The sequence below is a fragment of the Chaetodon auriga genome, chromosome 13 (genome assembly GCF_051107435.1).
Source record: "Chaetodon auriga isolate fChaAug3 chromosome 13, fChaAug3.hap1, whole genome shotgun sequence".
NCBI classification, from domain to species: domain Eukaryota; kingdom Metazoa; phylum Chordata; class Actinopteri; order Chaetodontiformes; family Chaetodontidae; genus Chaetodon; species Chaetodon auriga.
The window spans coordinates 2520846-2539566 of record NC_135086.1 but is presented as its reverse complement, the minus strand read 5'-3'; the positions used below and the strand labels follow the sequence as shown (position 1 = coordinate 2539566).

The following is an 18721-nucleotide window of genomic DNA, read 5'->3' as shown; positions in this document are numbered from 1 at the left end:
GCAAGCAATGGTGAAAGGCTGAATGAACGAGCGTGGAGGCCATGTAGGGATGCAGCCTCATGCTGAGGACCAGTGGAGCTTCAGTTCAGCCCTGTTCACCACCGGCAGAAAGTAATTAAGTACATTCACTCACGCACTGTGCAGTGGTGAGGGTGCTTTTATTTTATTTAACTTTTCCAACTGACACGTGACCAAATTTTAGCTCCACTGCAGGTATCAAATAAAAGATCATATATATATAAAACATAATGAACAGGCCAACAGTGTAAAGTGGTTAAAACTGCAACATTAAAATACTGATTACCCTTGAATGCATCATAACTCATGACGATAATAATAATAATAATACTACAATATATATATATATTAATATCACAGGTGTGAAAGAGGCCGACTTAAACTTAAAGTACAACTTTTTTAAATACAATTATGTGAGTTAAATGACAGAGAAAAAGAAATAATGTTCTTCATATGATAAAATATGAGCTGAAATCTGAATTCATGGAAAGACGCCATGAACTGTCGTTTTACAGCAGGTAGTTGTAATATTGTGTGTTTGATTTCCTTTAGTAAAGACACAGCAGCCTGCAGTGTGTCTGACTTTATTCTGAACATCAGTGAACCAGAAGTCTTCACTTAAGTTCGGCCGTTTTGTCTGTCGTGTAATTCCACGTGGTATTAAAACATTTCAGTGCTATGACACAGACTTGAAAATAATCATATTTCAATGTTTAGTGTAATATTCACAGGCCTGGTCAGCAGGCAAAGAGGACAGCCGCCCTGAAAGCTTCAGTCTCACTGTGATTCAACTGTTTCGTCTTGATGAAGACGTTCAGCTGAGCTCTATTAACTAATCTTGAGGGCTGCACTGTGTCCAAATCTACTTCTCAGACCTTCATGGGTTCACTCATGGGCACATTGTGTGTTGAATACTTCTAAATTAATGTCCTAAATAATTAATTCTAGCATAGGAAACTTTACTTATTGCAGAGAGTGAGAGAAACAGGGTTCATTCTCTCTCTTCTCTTCACTTCCAGTGATTATTTAAGCGCACTGGCACGGACAGGGTTACTTTCGGTGAAATCTACATGAATCACATAATAAATGCTGTTTGTCCGCAGCATATCACTGCCTCCTCCACCGCTGCCCCCGCTGCACTGCTGAATAAAAGGTTCCAGCTAAGATGAAAAAGCCTGGATTGGGATAAACAAAGCATGAATTATGAAGACCGCTTGCTTTCTACTTTTTAAATCAACACGCTTTAACTATAGGGGCTGGATGTATTTGTTGGTAAATGTGAGTTTGATTATCCGTCCACCCACTCAAAGAAAAACTGCTCCTAAAGAAAAAAAAAAAACATTAGTAGCTTCAAAAGCTCTTTTTTTCCAACTGGCAGAAAGCTGCTGGGACGCGGTGAGCGAAGCTTCGCTTTGTGGAGCAGCGCCGCTGCAGCTGACAGAAATGTGAGCGTAAAGTCTGATAACTGCTGTGACTCCGGAGCACATTCTCAACTGTAAATCCCCTGAAAAATCGAACAATAAATGAAACTTTATCTAACTTTTCCCCCCGTCTGCAACTGCTGGATAAAGTTAGCCCGGCCCATCTGCTGCAGCAAATGGCCCAACTCACCAGGGAGCAAGGGGAGTGAGAGAGGAGGAGATGGCGAAGGGGGGAAGGAGAAAGAAGGGGGGTCGGATTGAAAACAGATCAGCAGCCTGAAGATCTCAACACCACCGCATGTCTCTGCTGCAACTGTCGAGTGAAACCGAACCGCCTTCAGTTTCAAACTTTTACGTGAACTCAAGAAAAAAAAAAAAAAGCTTTTACGCATCATGTTAGTTTGCTGAAATGCGCGCAAAGCACGCACACAAGAGCGCACCTCTGGGAGAAGATGGATTGTAAGAGAAAGTTAGAGTCGACTTGTGCTGCGCACTGAATCACTCTCCGGGACGCAGCGGCTGCTAATGCCGTGCAAACTTTGAGTGTCTCCAAACTTTTCTGAACTCGGTTCATGGAGTTTCGCGTCCGGTCCGGAGAGGCTTGTTTGCGCGTCGTGCGTTCAGCGGCGGTGCCAGCTCAGTCCTAGTTTACGGGAATCAGACTGCAGGCAAAGTTTTCCCCGGACAAAAAGAGTGAGTGGAAGGAAGAGCCTCGGTGTCGAAGTGAAAGAGACGGCAGCGAAGGTAAGGAAACTTTGCGGTGATGCTGACAGCGGCGGGTCGGGAGACGTCGCTTGAATTTTGCCTTTTGCTTCAACATGTTCGTCTTTTCCGCTCGTTTATTCGCACTTCAGGGTTGTTAAAAGTATTTTCCTGCTGCTTTGCTCCGCTTTCTCTGCGGCAGATGAGGCTCAGGGCAGCTTCACATCTCATTTGCACTTTGAACTTATCTGACACAGGAATCCAAAAAATTTTTGTCCTGCAACTTGATCCATATGGGAAGAGATGCGATCAGAACGCTCGGCGCCAATCCCTCCGCACAGCTTTCATTAGTTCAACACAAAGTGCTCTAACGGCTGTGTTTTCCACTGAAGCCTCCACACACTGAAGCTCTTTTATGCTTAAACCTATAAAATAATAATTAGAATAAAATAATTTAAATTTAAGTACATTTTCCAACACCAAGAAAACGGCTTTTCATTCTTCTTTTTTTGTAAATCTGGAATGAAAACTATCAAACAATGACACCAGTACAGGTTCCACTAATGCAGCCGCCCACACACTTTCTCACATTTAGAGCACTTCACTTTTTTAATCTCTTAATGCCACAAAGCAAAGAGACAAACATGAGGAGTGCAGTAGCAGCATGGACACATTAGCGCCTGTGACAGGACTGTGGGAGATGTGTACTTATTGTTGAAAGATTCAAAGTTTACTGTTTGCTCTCCAGCCTGAGCAGTCAACAAACACTTGACGCCTTTGTGGGGCCCTCAAGCAGCAATATTTGCTGTTGGCTTTTACCCCTATCTACCAGGCGCAGCTAATGATCTCCAAACTCATGTGTGGACTTATGAGTCCCAGTTTTTTGTTAGTTGTTTTGGCCTACATTTACTGTTTGGTTCTCTTATAATCCGCGTTTTAAAATCAAACGGTTGGATGACAGTTTCTGCACGCTGATGAGAAGCAGCCAGAAAAGCAGGAAAACTGCAGAAGTTTAAGACGAAGAAGAGGAGAAGTTTGAAATTAAAGCAGCACTGGCGATCTTTAATCAGTAAGATTAGTGCATGTGTGTTTTCCGCTTCACATGATGACAACCCCAGTCAGGGCTGAGGCGATTTGCATGAGAAAAAAAGGAAAAAAGTTTTAGTGCATTTGTCCATTGTGAGGAATGAAGAGTTCCAACAGTTAGGGCCTACGGAGAGTGAAAGGAGTAAAGAATGGATGAGCCTATTCAGCTCATTCAGCCTCAGTTCGGGGGCTCCGCTCTGCAGCGTTCAGAGACCCATAGTGGCCATGTCACTTTCATCTCCACAGCCCGGCCCCCGTGTGCTGTTGTATGAACGCTGCTGTAGCCCCCGTTTTCACACATCGCCTCCGTGCACAGGCCCCACTTTATTGATCTGCTTCCTTCTTTGCCTCTTTTCTGGAAGTCTGCAGAAAATTTAATGAACCAAATACTGGAAAAGGAGTGACTGTGGTGTGTGTGTGTGTGTGTGTGTGTGTTGGAGGGGTGTAGGCCAAGGAGGAGGAGGAGAGGGTGGGAGAGGAGGAGGAAAGAGGAGGGGGGTTCGCAGCTTTTTTTGAAAGCAAATACCGATGAAGTCTAGCGTACAGGGACTGAGAGGAGGGTTGGAGGAGAGGGTGAAGAGGGTGAAGTCTGACTGACTCTGAGGAGGGGGGAGGAGAACCCCACCACCCTCCTCCACCACAGCCACCCACTCCTGCTGAGTAAACTCAAAAGTTGAAAACAGAGAGAGAATGCCTTCAACCTCACGCCATCCCACCGCGACCCTCATTTCAGCGAGCTGAGGCGCTGCCCTGCACCGACGCGGCCGCCCTGCCGGCCGTCGCCGCGTCGTGGCCTGGGCCGCGTGAGGTGGGCTGCCCCCGAGGCCTCGCCGGGTCAGCTGAAAAATGTCCTGCTGCTAAACACACAGAAGTTAAGAGTCAGCACTAAATTTTCTACAACATACGACCAACAGAAAGTTTTAGCATTGGTCGTATCATCAGCTTCTTCTTTGGGAGTTATTCTGTTGTTTTGGTTTCATTCACTTCAACATTTCCCAAGTAACAAAACTGTATGTAAACCCCAGAGACTGGATGTCTGAATGGATGGAGGTGGTGGAGAAGCATATGTAGAAAGAGCTTTTTCAATCTGAAGCAAACACAAACTGGAGGTGTGCTGCAGCATCTCATGACATCAGCATCTCTGCCTGTTCTGCTCAGGCTTTACCTGATGAACCACTGCAGGTGCGCCATCGAAGACGCCAGTGTCAAAGTACAGAAACATCAATCTGTCCTGAAAGGCTGCCGCTCTCTTTTCCGCTAAGGAAAACACAATTACGAACAATTCTTCATGAAATCACCTGCAGTTTGAGTGAGATCACGCGTGTGTTGCAGAGCAGGATGTTTGCCATGACCGGACATTTTATTCTGCAGGCAGTCATTACTGCTCCCATCGATAATTTAGCCCATAATAGCGTGGCAGCTAATGATTATTCTATTATAAATTGACAACCACGATTTCCCAGATCTTAGTGTCTTATCAGATGTCAGAAAAAAAATGAAAAATGCTCATAAAAAGTTTCCTGATGTTTTCAGATTTGCTCGTTTGCTCAACCAACGGCCTGAAACGGCAAAATAATTAATCTGAAATGATAGAAAACACAGAAATGTAAGATGTGTTTACATCTGAGGGACGCAGAGAATCTTCTGCATTTTTGATTATGAATGATCAAAGTGTTGTCAATTAATTTTCTTTGTTATTGATCGACTGATTGTTTTAACCCATGATGTGATGTTTTTGTCTGACGGACAGTGAAGCACCCGGAATATTCTTAATATGAGAAAAACTGCATATTAGTCACAACTGAGAATCTCTAAGCAGCAAATGTTTGGTGCTTCTGCTCAATAATTTACAGTAACAAATAATAATTGATGGTAATGAATTTTATTCTGTCATCAGAGAGGCGAGTGGGACTGGCTGTCATGGCGTCCTGGGCTGCGAGGCCCACAGAGGCCTGAAACTCGCTCATGTGCAGGCATGAATTGATGAGACTTTAATGGCCATTTAGAGGCTGTAAAAGGCGGCTACGTGTCGAGCGATGCCACCGCGATCCCTCACAGTCAGCCCGCACTTCAGCTGGAGGGAAAAGTGGGAGAGCGAGCGAGAGATGGCCGCTCACTTTCATGTGTAGAGCTCTTCACTGAACCCTTTGCTGTCGGCGTGAGGACGGCGCAGGACAATCGCCGCTCGCTTTAACGCCGCTCGTTTCGCTCCCCTCCAGGCGTCCCGTTCATTCTCCCTCAAGTGTGTGAGGTTAAAGAGGCTCGCATCATATCTGGGTTAGAGGGAAGAGGAGTTTTGGGAGTGGGGGGGTTGCACATTTCACCCCTCCCGCCTCCCCGTCTTTACACTAGAGCGGCTATGAGTGGGCACTCGAAGGCCAGAACAGAAAGTGAGGTCAGGCTGGATTGTGGCGCTGCCTTCAAAAGAACGCCTCCAAACTGTCGGGCCTCGAAGAACACGTCGTTGAGAAAAGTCACAGAGCCTGATGTGCGTTTAACAAGCCGTTTTAAGGGCCGTATGGTCAAATACCTGACAAGCTCATTACAGCCAGATTGACCTCATCAATCACCGGAGGCGCTCACCTTCATCTGAAGCTGGAACTGCAGCGGAAATAGGTCGTCTCAGGAAAACGGTATTTCCAAGTCGCGCAGCGAGGGCTAACGACCGTCTTCCTATGACTGCGCATCCGTCATTCTGTAACTGCTGAAGAAGAAATAGAAGAGGCCTTAGCCAGCTCCTTTATCTCCGAAAGGGAGGAAAGCTTCAGCAGGCCGGGGTTTGTGTACAGAGCACTCTGTGTGATGCATGATGTGTCATCTCCAGCACAGTGCGGAGATCATCCCGTCACATCCTGGCCAAGCTCCTCACACACTCCTTCACTCGCACACTGACTCATCGGAAACCCAATTTCCCAAAAGCATCTTAGCAGTAACATCATCATTGTCTGCGGGCTTACAAAGGAACAATGGTGGTCGCAGCTCTGGGGTCTTCTGGGGAAACCCTGCCCAGGTCACGGGAGGTCAGTTCATTTGTAGGAGGGGGATGGTGGAGCTAATTTCATTATCTCCACACAAGATAAACTCTGTGGACAATGGAGAGTGATGGGGTGTTTTTTTTATCCCAGCAGCCTGAACCTTTGCTTTTCACGGGAGATGGTTAACCTGCTGTTTGCTTCCATGTTGGAAGGTGGATCTTTCCCATTTTCCTCCAAGCACTGAGTGTTTGTCCTGAAAACACAGTGAAATCACAAGATTAGAGCTTCAATGATTAGTCGATTGGTTGATCAGCCAATCAGCAGGAATTGTTGATCAATTCATCATTTTGAGTATTTAAAAAAATTTGTTCAATTCTCTTTTTGTAGCTTCTCAAATGTGTGTTGTTGCTGGTTTCTTTAGTCTTCACTGATAGCAAATGAAATATCTTTGAGTGTTAAATTGCTGGCCGTACAAAACAAAGATGAGATGAAGATGTCAACTAATTGATTAATCAAGAAAATAATCGATTAATCGATTGTGAAAATATCTGTTAGTTGCAGTTTTTTCTTTTGCTTTTGCTTATGACTAAACGAACATGAGGGTGGAGGAGAAACAGAAGGAGAGAGATGGCAGAAGAGATCGTATTAAAGCACCAACTAATTAATTAGTCAATTGATTAATCAGCAGAAAAAAAAACAGTTTTGACTTTTTTTATCAGGTGAAAACTGAAAACTTTCGTCTCAAATGTGATTATATGATTGATTTTCGTTCTTTTTACAGTTTAATGTCACTGCAGTTTGAACACATTTGCTTCAGTTTCTGTTCAAGTGATCGTCATATGTAGGATTATTATGGGATGGCCAGAAGAAGAGCATTTCAGCCATGCAGAGGGCAGTCAGGTGTGAAATAACATGAACATAACAGAGGTGTGTTCGAGTAATGCAACGCGAAGCTGAGACTGCGCGGGGCTTCTTCAGTGGAAAAGACCTTCAGATTGGCAGAGTTTGTGTTTTTGGTCACTTTCCACCTTAAATGTTGTTAAGTTCTTGTTCTAATGACAAATTGAATGACTCGTTCTGTGTCTGGTGTGGCCGTCCAGGATTGTGAAATGCAGGATTTCAGTCCTGAATCAACACTTCACGTTGATGAAATAGCTCATTTTTAAATTCTTAAAAGCTGATCAGCCGTTGGTGCGTATGACTGTAAGAAGGAGGAGGATCATGACTTCCCTTCACTGTATCATCATCGCTTCCTCCTCAAACACCCAGCAGGCTATCTGTGTGACTGGGAGCTGATAGACTGACGCAGACAATGGCGTATTGTCTGCGGTGTTTGCCACGGGCCCTAATCTGATGCAGAGGCAGAGATCGGGGTCTACGCAGCGTCCGCAGCCATCGTACAGAGAAAGAAAGTGGGATCCGTTTGTGTTTCTAACTCTGGGGTTTGTGCTGGGAGGGAAAGGGTGAGGGGTTTGTAAGTTGTGATTTACACTGCAGGCCCTCCCATAGCTATAAAGTCGACGCCGCCTCGAGGGCAGGGCGGTCGGGCTCCTTTTCTTACGTTTCCATATGACGGCAGATATTAGATCCCAAATCACGCTGACTCCACGCCAGGCCACTGTCTCCTCTCAGATAGAAGCCGGAGACGAGAGACAGAGTCAGAGTGGAGATGGGATATAGAGACATGTGGTTGTCTTTAGCAACAAGCTCAGCAACCTTCCCCTCCTCCCTCACATCATCTCCCCGCTCCTCTCTCGGGCTCTGGCTCTGGGCCAAGATGAGGTTTGCTCGTGTTTTGTAATCAGCTCATCAGAGGGAAAGTGGGATGAAGAGCGCGCTGGTTACGTGCGGGGCCATCTTTGCTCGGCTGCTTCACATGCGAGGCTTCGTGATGGCAGGCTGCTCTCGGAGTGAACTCGCTGGTGTCAACAGGTGGTCGTAGCGTAGCGAAGCATTCCGGAGGGAAAAAAAAAAAAAGGTGAAGACAGCGAAAAATCTACATACATGTCGTCCTTCCTCGCACTGCCGAGAGCTTTTTTAACAGCCAACTGCACAAAGTTCTGTTAAATCAAGTGAATTTTGAAATGGATGCAACACAGCAATTTTACAGTATCTGGTCCTCGTGGTTAGAAGTGGTTATACTGCAGCTCTGTTAGTCCGAACTACATCAGATCACACAGTTTAAGGAGGACTCGACTGACTCAACACATAAAAAATACTCTCAACTGAAGCTGTTTAAACCTACTTTTTGTCCCCTTTTGCCTTCCATGATTGAAGTGTTTTTATAACGGCCAAAGAACTGAAGCAGATACACTCAGCCTGTTAACCAGGTGAACATTTCCCACGCAGGTGTCGATCAAATCTCGATTTTATGGCCACGATGTGACGTTTATCACAAAAGAAACTGAAATGCAGGTCAGTGGTCACACCTGCGTCGTGCCTGGTCACAGAGTTAGCGTCTTGTAGCTAATTGTAGTGTTAGAGGAGACAGAAAGTTGCCTTCCTGACTTTACAGCTTTCAACCTGTCTGAGCAGGCTTATGTCATACTTTCCCAAAAGGTCAATCTTCGCCATCTCCGCTAAAACACAAGGCTTGTGCTTTAAAAGGCATCCACAGCGGAGGCCGAGAGGCTCTGCTGTGCCTCGGTTCAGCGAGGACAGATGGCTGAAATGGTGAGAAAAAGATGCATTTTCAGATTTAGCCGGCTTAGTGCGGTAGCTGCGATTACCACAAGCTCTCACCTGGTTACATGCTCCGACAGCTGCTACTGACAGGTCACGTTCCAGCACTAACACACACATACACACACTGACATCCCCCCGACTTCAAGGGAGGTGCCCCTGCTGTCACCAAAGGCCTGAGATCTGACTCGGACGTAGCGGCAGCTGGCCTGTAAGGGCCGGCGATGTCCAACCACAGACGCAGACTCAACTATCAGCAGCACTTGTACTGGAGAGGAAAATTCACCACAACAATGTGCAAGTTGCACCACAGTGAAACCTGAGCGCAGCAAATGCCAGCTTTGATTGGGCCAACTCTTTACTCACTGGCTTGTATGCATATCCGCTGTGGTTCTGCACACACACACACACACACACAAACAAACACAAAGCCAGTCTTGCTTAAGTAGTCGCTGAGGTTATTGACAGCTGACGCAGTCGAGAGTGAGTGCTAACAACACATTTAGGATGAACGACCGGGTCCAAATGCTTGAAAGAGGAAGCGGCGTGCAATGTGGCACCGGTGACAGCTGTGACTTTAACACACACACACACACATGCACACACACACACACACACACACACACACACACACACACACACACCTCCATGACGTGACTACGGGGTCACTTTAGTGCTAATTCAGCTGTGATGTGTCAGCAATAAAAACATTTCAGTTTTCAGCTCAAGATTGTTTTAATTATCGAGGAATCTGCAGTTTGGATAAGAAATGTTTGAAAATAGTGAAAAATGCAGTTTTCCTGAGAACATATTCAGATTGTTTTTTCAGCTCACATGAACGTGAGATGAGCAGCAGATGCTCACATTTAGCATTTTAGCCACATTAGCAGCATGGCTCCACTTCGGTCCAGACAAAGGTATCTCAATAACTGCTGGATGGATTGTGATTAAACCCAATGATTTTAGAGATCCTCTGAATTTTTATCTCCACGAGGATGACCTTTATGTTTTAGTGAGTCGTCTCCACAGTGTTTGGTTAGATTCGGCACACATTCATTGCCTCACATGACGGAGTGTAATAACTTACGTGATCCCTGACCTTTCCTATCTCACCATCATCTGGTCAATATTTCACTTTGTCCTTTACTTTGAGTTATGAACACACACCTGCAAAACCAATGGCATCCCCCCCAGTTTCTAATATGATTAATGGTCAGTGCTGATTAGCAAATATTAGCATGCTAACACATAAACTAAGATGTGACCACAGTAAACATACCTGGTCAAGTTAGCATTGTTATTGTGAGCGTTGTCCCGTACTAACATTACCATTTAGCTGTCCCTCAGCTGACTTCAAAGATTAACTGTTCGCACGTCTTCCTGTAACCTGCCTGTCTGTAAATCTGTTCATTCGTCAGTTTATTCTTTACCCATGCATCAGCGTCTGCTCAGTCGTTGTCGTTATTTGACTCTCTGAAGACTGAAAACCCAAATCGCATCCATGTAGATTCCTCCCTGCCCAGGACTGTGTGTAGGCCATGAGCTCCACATCTGTTTTCTGTTGGTCGAGGGAGACGAAGAGATCAACCACAGGATATTGCCTTTACTAGCAGGAAAGGTCAGGTTCAGGGGTGGGGTAAGAACTCATCCACGGGGCTTTTCTCTGCTGTTTTAGATGCCTTTTATATTACATCAGTTGTTAGATGCTCATTACTCCGAATCTTCTGCAATCCACTGGATGGTTGGGTTTTGGTAAGGGATTTGGTCCTCATGTGCAGTCTGCAGATTGTAAAGGTTTGGAACAGAGAGGAGATTAATGAAAACCTGGAATGTGGCCGGGAAAATCTTTGTTTAAAAGCCCTAATTTATATGACTGCATGATTAAAAACAGGCCTGACATACAGTATATGAACAATCTTGCTTTGGGTCAATAAGATAAATTATGTTGAATTGAAATTTGAATCACCTTCAGGTTAAATTTCCCTTTACTTTCTAACTTCCCTTAGTTTCCGAGCCAAGTGAAGCACTTAAAAGGCTTGCCCAGAGAAAACCTGAACCCTGGTTTGGAAAGTATATTGCGGCAATCCTCCCCTTACCGCTTGACTGACCTGAATCTATACATGTGTGACAGCCTGTAGTGATGTTGTTTCAACCTCTGAATCAGACTAATGGCTAATGTGTTGCTGTCAAAGCTCTCACGATCTGCCTCGTGACCTTTTAGACCTGCGCGTCAGATCCTTCCAGGGAGACGTTTCTCCAAATACAAGTGATTCACGCATGGAGAATGTGCCCTGTCCCAGTCCAAACTTGTCTACTCGCAGCGGCCTCTGAAGCTTGCCGTCCGTAATCTGTCAACAAAAACATTGTCAGTCTGATATGAAGTTCTTTGTGATGATACCTGCAAATTTTGCCGGATTTTGCCGGATTTTGAGACTTTTTTTTTTTTTTTTTTTTAAAGTAATTTACATCTGAAGGACATAAGTAAAGTTATTGTTCTTTGTTGTTGGCAGATGTTGTTGGTGTTTACACCAATCCCTACAATGAGGGGTCTCTGTTCTTAAGAGGTCTCTCTAAAAGTCTTTAAACCTGCAACAATGGCTTTTTTGGCCACTTGGGGGCAGTGGAAACAAGCTTTAAACACAACATTAGCATATGGCTAACTTTTTAGCATTTACACATCCAGCAGATGCAGAGCAACATTGGCGTTGATGTTGAGTCGTGTTTCCATCTGATTCATTCTTCTTTTAGCTCTTAAGCTGCTAAATGTTCGCTGCTTAAAGTTGCTAACTTGGTCTGCCATTTGGTTCTTGGCAGGTTGTGTTCTGTGGGTTTTGGGAGGCTTTTCACTAAAAACTACTGCTTGCTTTGGAAAATGATGTTATGAGAATAAAGGAAAGCTGCAGACCTCATAAAACCAAAACTATTAGCTGAAAGATGCTAAAACGCTCCTCAGATCTGAGGGGAACTGCACATAGTGACAAACTCGCTGCACTCTGTTTTATGCTAGACTATAAACTTGAATGTACCAGTGCACGAAGGATTACATGCTCTAACATAGGATCTTGGTTTGTAACCAGCTTTGTGTTCCATTGATTTCAGCATGATTAAAGCAGATTTCTTGCAAAATCTTCTGAGCTCTCTTTTGCCTCACCATGACCCAAGGGGTCCGTTAATATGTCCTCTCTTCATCCTGACCCAAAAAAAATCCAAAACTAAAAACGTCTAAATGACGGACATTGGCAGGAATACACTTTCAAATGTGGTAAACCGAAGGTGAAAGTTTCAAAATGTGGTTTAAAAACTAGAGGATGGAATTTGTGAAGCAGTTGCGGTGGGATCGCTGGCTGCTGAAACGCTGACTCGGAGCGGAGTAGCTGGACGGACGGCCAGGAGCTGAACTGAACTGCATGAAAAGCTGGAAAGCTGGGCTGGTTTGTTTCACGTGTAGCTGAGAGCTCAACAGCGTTACTTGATAAATGGCTGGGAGCTAAACTGCACTGCTGGCTTAACTTTACGTGAAGGAGCAGCTGAAGGAGTGTGAATAATAGGAAAGTGATGATAAAGTGTAAGCAGTGAAAGGTGTTGAAATGGGAGTTATAGTACAAGAACTTAGACCGTTAGAGCTCAAGTGAACAGAGAGAGGTGGCATTCAAGTGTCCTAGCTGGACCATCAGCGGATACATAAGACCTGTAAGCACTGCGGACAAGAAGGAGTCAAGTTTTCTGTGTGTGTGTGTGTGTTTGTGTGTGTGTGTGTGTGTGTGTGAGAGTGAGTGTGAGTGTGTCACGTCCACCAACTGCAGTCACTGTAATGGCCGAGTGACTCCTGGCTCAGACTGGTCACATAATAGAGATTAACATGAGAGGAAGGACTCGAACTGGAAGGAATAAATGATGAAACACTTTGTTTTGGCAGAACTGAAGGACTTGAAATGGCAGCTTCAGTTAAAAATGTTTGAACGTTTGCAGGTAACACCTGCGCTGTGCTACTGATGATGTGAGGCTTTGTAGGTGTCAGTCTGGTGGCTGGAAAGCATCGGGGTCAGCGGCGCAGTGGGTGTCACCCCTGTAGGCTCGTATTTTTCTCCATTTTGACATAAAAACAAATACTGTGGCGGCCTGGATTAAAATGAGCTGTGTTGTCCAAGGAAGTGCTTGGTTAGTGAAATGTAGAGAACGTTTGGTACGGTAAATTAAAGGTTCCTCCTGAAGCTGCCGTATAGCACCGGACAGAGCCTGGCCAAGGTGGTTAGCGCTGGCCGTGCGAGGGGAAAAACAGCTGTACTTTGTCTGAATTATGTGAGGAGCTCTCTGGATCCGGACACAGTGAAGGTACAACTGAAGAAGCCTGTGTGGACTCCCTCCCCACCTCCCCCCCCACACACACACACCTGTCCACCTGTAAATTAGATCTGACGGTTCTAACATTCCTCCTCAGTGGATCATCGTGTTTAGCCTTGTGCCAACTTTTGGTGCAGCTGGAGGAAGTTTAAGAGCTGCAGCAGCGCAAAGACTGGGTGACTTTCTACATGTAAGACAGCTTGAAGGACAAGTTTGGACTCTTCAAGTCCGTCTTTAAAACAGTCGTCACTGTGATCATCCTTCCTCTGTTGTGTGAAGGTGTGTCAGTCTGCTAATCCATGGATCTGACGGGAGCAACAGAGCTGAGCGATCACTCTCTGTTGGTTCGTCACAAGAAATCCACATTACACTTAGTTATTTGATCCATTGTCAATACAAGAATATTGATCAGAGCAGATAGAAAAAGTGCTTTTTTTAAATGAGCAAAGGCTGCAGATCTCCCACAGTGTAATCTGGTACAAGTCTGTCTATTTGTTTGGAAATGACGGTTGACCCTTTGTTCATGGTTTCTTGTGATCATCAGCGAGTATAAAAAGTGGTGTAGAAATATTTCCCTCTGAAATCAAGCAGGTAAGAATTAGAAATACTCCAGAAAGGTAAAAGTATCTCCATTGTAAATGCAGAAGCTGAGTTGCTTTCCAGTGACTCTGAAGCATGCTGGAGAAAAATCAGATCACAATACTTTAAGCACTAAAGTGTGGACAAAATCTGAAAAATAACACGTCGACATCTCAAAGATGAAGACATGAAAGTATGGAAAACAAGCAGGTTTTGCCTTTTGATGGTTGTTATGTTGACCTGCATGAGTGTCGCCATCAGAAACCTGAGCAGAGAGGTCTGCAGGTGGCATAGGGGCAGGAGACCTCACCTTTCCATCTCCACTCTGTTTGCCAAGTGAGCAGAGTGTGGGACAGCAGTTGGTGAGCCTTGTGTGCAAATTCACAGTGTGCACCCATGTAAGTGTGTGTGTTCGTGCATGAGTGTGTGTGTGCGCTGCCAGGAAAGAGAGCCTACCAGCATACGGATCGCATTGACTGAAAGATAGGAAGGAAGAAAGTAAGAAGAGCAAAGCCTGGAAATCTTCAGAATGAGAGGGCCTCTTTTGATGTGTGTTTGCATTCCTTTCAGTGTTGGTGAAAGGGGAGCTGTTGAACGGTAGTGGTGGAGAGGAACACTTGAAACTGATCGAGGCGCTAAGAAAAACACACACCAGGTCTCATAACAAAAGTCTGAGATGGAGGGGGCTGAAGGTAAATGAAGAGCCAGAGGAAGAGGAGTTCAAAGAGGAGAGCCGGCAGGGAGACTGTCTCCTTTAAGTCCCAGAAAATCTGCAAATGGAGCAAGATAATTACTGAGCTGGAACGTAGATTCGTTAGCAAAGTGTTTGTTCTGCCTTTTTGTTTCGAGATATGAGCGTTTTCTTAGAGAAAGAACTCCATAAACAAGTGATTCCGCCTTGGAAACAAGTGGAATTATCTGAACCTGTTATGATTTTAAGGCTGACTTTGGCAGAAGAAGAAATAACAGCGACTTTCCGCATTACCTCAGTCTTTTTCCTGTGCCTCGTGTGGTTAAGTGGCATGTCTGGATGGTCCATCAGAGCGAGGGCTGGTGGAGGAAAATCAAGATGTACAATCTCTGCTACAACCTCTGTTAAAATTCACCATCCTGTGCACTAACCCAGCTCAGAAAGCGGACTTATTCTGCTACGCATTTCAACCATGAATTAAATATAACAATTTGATATTCAGCCAGAGCATATGAGCCATCTTCCCTGTTGAATTTATGAAATACAAGACATATTTTCTTGGCATCTGTGTTCACTTCCAGAAGAGTCAACCCGGAAGTCTTGCACTTGGAAAGAAAACAAACACGGATTCTTCACCAAACCTCACTTTGAATGTTTGGGAGATAATTCACTAAAGGAAAAGACATTTCTCAATGGAAAAAAACATCCAGTTTTGTGGCTGTGTGGCAGGAAGCAACGAGAACAAAGCGGCCTCACTGTAAAACTGGTTTCGGATATGGTTAGTCTCGCCTTACCCACGAAAAAAAGCAGCTTTGCATCGACATGAACTAAATAAATCACGTAAAGCAGTAATCTGTAGGATCCTTGTTTTGGGACTCTGCCACCAGGCAGACATTGCTATGGTGTTTTTGCTCTGCGCTTCCCAGAAATCATTTGTAAATCAAACCGTGAAGCCGATCCCGGGGCGTCTTTTCCCTCCAGTTTAGAGGTGGTCTGTTCAACGTCGCTTCCCCGATGCATCCTGACAGAAATGGAAGATTTTTTTTTTTATCTAACTTTTATTTGCAAAATGGAAAATCATTTGATATGCTGGGGGTGTGCTGACTGTGTGTGTATTGGAGTAATCCTGCCCTGCTATCTGAAGTCCCCAGCCTGTGGTCACATGGCACAAGAGGGTGGGGTAAGGAGGGGGGGCTTATCCTGTTCGTGCCACAACGGGCTGCCCAGCCAACCAGAAGATGAGAAAAGAAGTGCACCCTTGTTGTTTGTTCGCCTTTGGCCCCTGCCATCTGTCCACTTGGTTCCTGACACCTGTACCAGCCTGTCAGAGCTGGGCTTCCCTGTCATCGGGGGCAACGCGGGTCTGGCCTGTAGGGAGACACCGGTTGGGGGGGAGTAACGTAGCAGCTCCACAGAATTAAGGAAGAGGTGGGTGAGTCGGGGGGGGGGGATCAGGGTGAAGTTGGGGCCACTTTCTGAGAAGCTCTCAGTTTTTCTTGGACAGTTTTTTGATCTAATAGTCGAGCAAACTGCACCGCTTCATAGATTTTTAGGTAAATGACCTTTACAGGTGCTTGTACCCCAAACCTCTCCTCATCAGAGCGTTGGCTCGAGGTTCAGAGGCAATTGAAAAGCAAATAGTTGGCATGCTGTGAAAGCATGGAAACAGCTATTAATGTGGTGCCAGATGTTCATCAGACAGTGATGTTAAGGGGAGGATCCTCAGTTATTTTTAAGGGGCCGGCTGCTTGGAAGGCACAGTCTGTTGCTGTGAGCGCTGGTGTGTTCATGGGCACATCTTATCTGGGCCAAGAGGGTTCACTACCTAAAAGAGCCTGTTTTCCAGCCAACTGCGAATAAGATAAAAGCCCATGAAAGAGCACATTAAATTCTATCACAAAGGTGATGTCAGAGTGACGGAGTTCTCCGAGACGAGACTCGAGGACGTTTTGGCACCAGAAAAAAAAAGAAACAGATGCAGCCTAAACCTGTTAGTCACCCACCTCTAATCGGCTTACATTGGCTCGGTGACAGGCGACTGGCACCTCCGAAGGGTCACAGACACGGCTGCTAACACACACACCTCACAATAAAGGATGACATGTTGGATATCCACATGGAACCGAAAACAGCACTTCACACGTTCAGCTCGCCGTAACCAGATCGCTGAACGGTTACTTTTTCACCATTTGCATGTTCTCATGCGATATTACACAGGGCGTGTTTTTAATGCGTCCCTTTCATCCTCACAGCCAGAAATCACATTTGTTTCCTTGACTTGAGTGGGATTTAATTTCCGGATTGCTCTTTTCAGGGTGTTGTTTGTGTCCTTTGGGCAACAGTCAAGTCATAAACACTTTTGTTTTATAAGACGAGAGGTTGCAAAATTGTTTCTTTGGTACGTTTGCATAAAGTTTTAATCAACTGACTTCCTGTAGCTGCCAACAGGTGCGAGCAGCGAACTGAAGTGCTTCATTTTGGATGCCCCAAAGCATTCATATGCACACGAAAATGTTTTTCGCTCTCTTTCCCCACACCTGTGAAACATGAAGTCACCCCCGCTGATTGCATCCAGTTGCTCGCTCTTGCCATAACGTCGTCTCAGCGTTCTGTCAAAGCGCACAGACACTTTCTCAGCAGTGTCTGAAAGCAGGTGGAAAAGCGATGACCGCAAGCTCGCTGGAGAGTGTGGAATGACGTCTGCCTCCCAGGCTGAGGCCGGGGCTTGTTTGCTCTCGCCAGAGGATGATCTTGTAGGTCCCACCAAGTCAAACAAGTGGCACGTTGCCAAGTCATCGAGCCATTCACACAGACATGAGGAGGTATTGACACAGTGTGTGCGGCTAAAACCTCAGCGCTAAGAGCCACTCACATTTACAATTGGAACAGAGGAGCACTGTGAACTCATTACATCAAACTGAGAAACCTGTGTGTGTGTTCAGGGCCTGACCTGACATTACTTACACTGACAGAATAAACACATACACACCTATGGAGAAATCACAGTGTAAACTTTGGACTGCACTTCAGGTTTTGGTACTTACTTAGAAAAAAATGGACCATTTCACTCGTGGTGGTCTGGTATTTGGCAAATCACATCTCTGGTTCTTAGAAAGTTTCTATAGTTACCCAGAATCCTGGCATCACCTCTGTTTCTGTCACCTGTGTTTGGGTTCGCTATCCATATTCAAAGATAAATGAGGACCACACTACTTATAATATATCAACAAGGTTCAGTAGTTGATTGGTGGCATACAGAAAACTGCAGCTCACGCAGCATGTCCGTGTGCACACTTGTGTCCATGATTTCCACCTGTTCTTCCTGCATCCTTCCTTCCTCTTTTGCCTTTTTTAACAGCCAATATGAGATGTTTGACCCAGCATTCGTGTCTGTCCTGCTTCTCCAGGTTGTGACAGAAAGTGGAGAGCAGCATGGAGACCTCAGCTCCAACAGCCACTGAGAAGAAGGAGTGTAAGGGTTCAGGTCTGGATGGAAGCAGCTTCTCGGAAATCCCAAAGAAGCCTTCGCCCACCACTTTGACCAGAGGTACAGCTACTTCCCAATGCTCTGTTCTCACTTACCCCCGCAGATATTTGGGACAGGGTGGACATGCAGAAGATATAACGCAAAATATCTGCAGAATAATAGCAAGGTCATTTTGTAAATTGGTGGCAGCACTTCAGCTCTGTTCATTTTAAACGCCTGTAGGATATAGTGCTCTTTTGTTTTTCTGTGGGATCGTGTACTCTGCAGTGCAGTGAGCTGAAACATTATGACTACTCACATAAGCAGCTGGGTGGCACATGAAAAGAGTCAGACCAAGAGATGGGGGTCGCGTGTTTCAGAGATGTCAGAGAATCGGTGATGAAAAAATGTTATAATGAGGTCGAAAGACCTTGTTCTCACCTCCCGAGTGTAAATTTCATGAATTACTAAAAAGGGCTGGCATAGCACTGGACAACATGGTGTATCAGAGGCCCTGGATAAAGGCTGGGAGGAGGGAAGCACCTTTGAAATGCTAAGAAGACGTCGTATGACATTGTGGCGTTAGCTGTATTTCTGCTTAATGATGGGCTTGGTGGCCTGCCACAAGAGGAGCCATGAGCATTAATTGTTTAGGGATGCGGGGTGAGAAAGTAGGACGTTCCAGTGCACCCTCCCTGGCACCTCCACAAAGAGGACACAAGTTTTTCAAACCAGCAAAGAAGAAAATATTGCACTTGCC

The 18721-nt window shown here is 45.3% G+C and overlaps 1 protein-coding gene across 1 annotated transcript in view; it reads left to right on the top strand.

The window, feature by feature from the left end:
* Positions 1-1729: 1729 nt before the first annotated feature.
* The window catches only part of gli2a (GLI family zinc finger 2a), a 76042-nt gene continuing 59050 nt past the window's right edge, over positions 1730-18721 (top strand). Inside the window, exons 1-2 of the mRNA XM_076747712.1 lie at positions 1730-2183; positions 17903-18042. Coding sequence (XP_076603827.1) covers positions 17928-18042 — 115 coding nt within the window. The 5' untranslated portion in view covers positions 1730-2183; positions 17903-17927. The remainder of the gene's footprint in view (positions 2184-17902; positions 18043-18721) is intronic.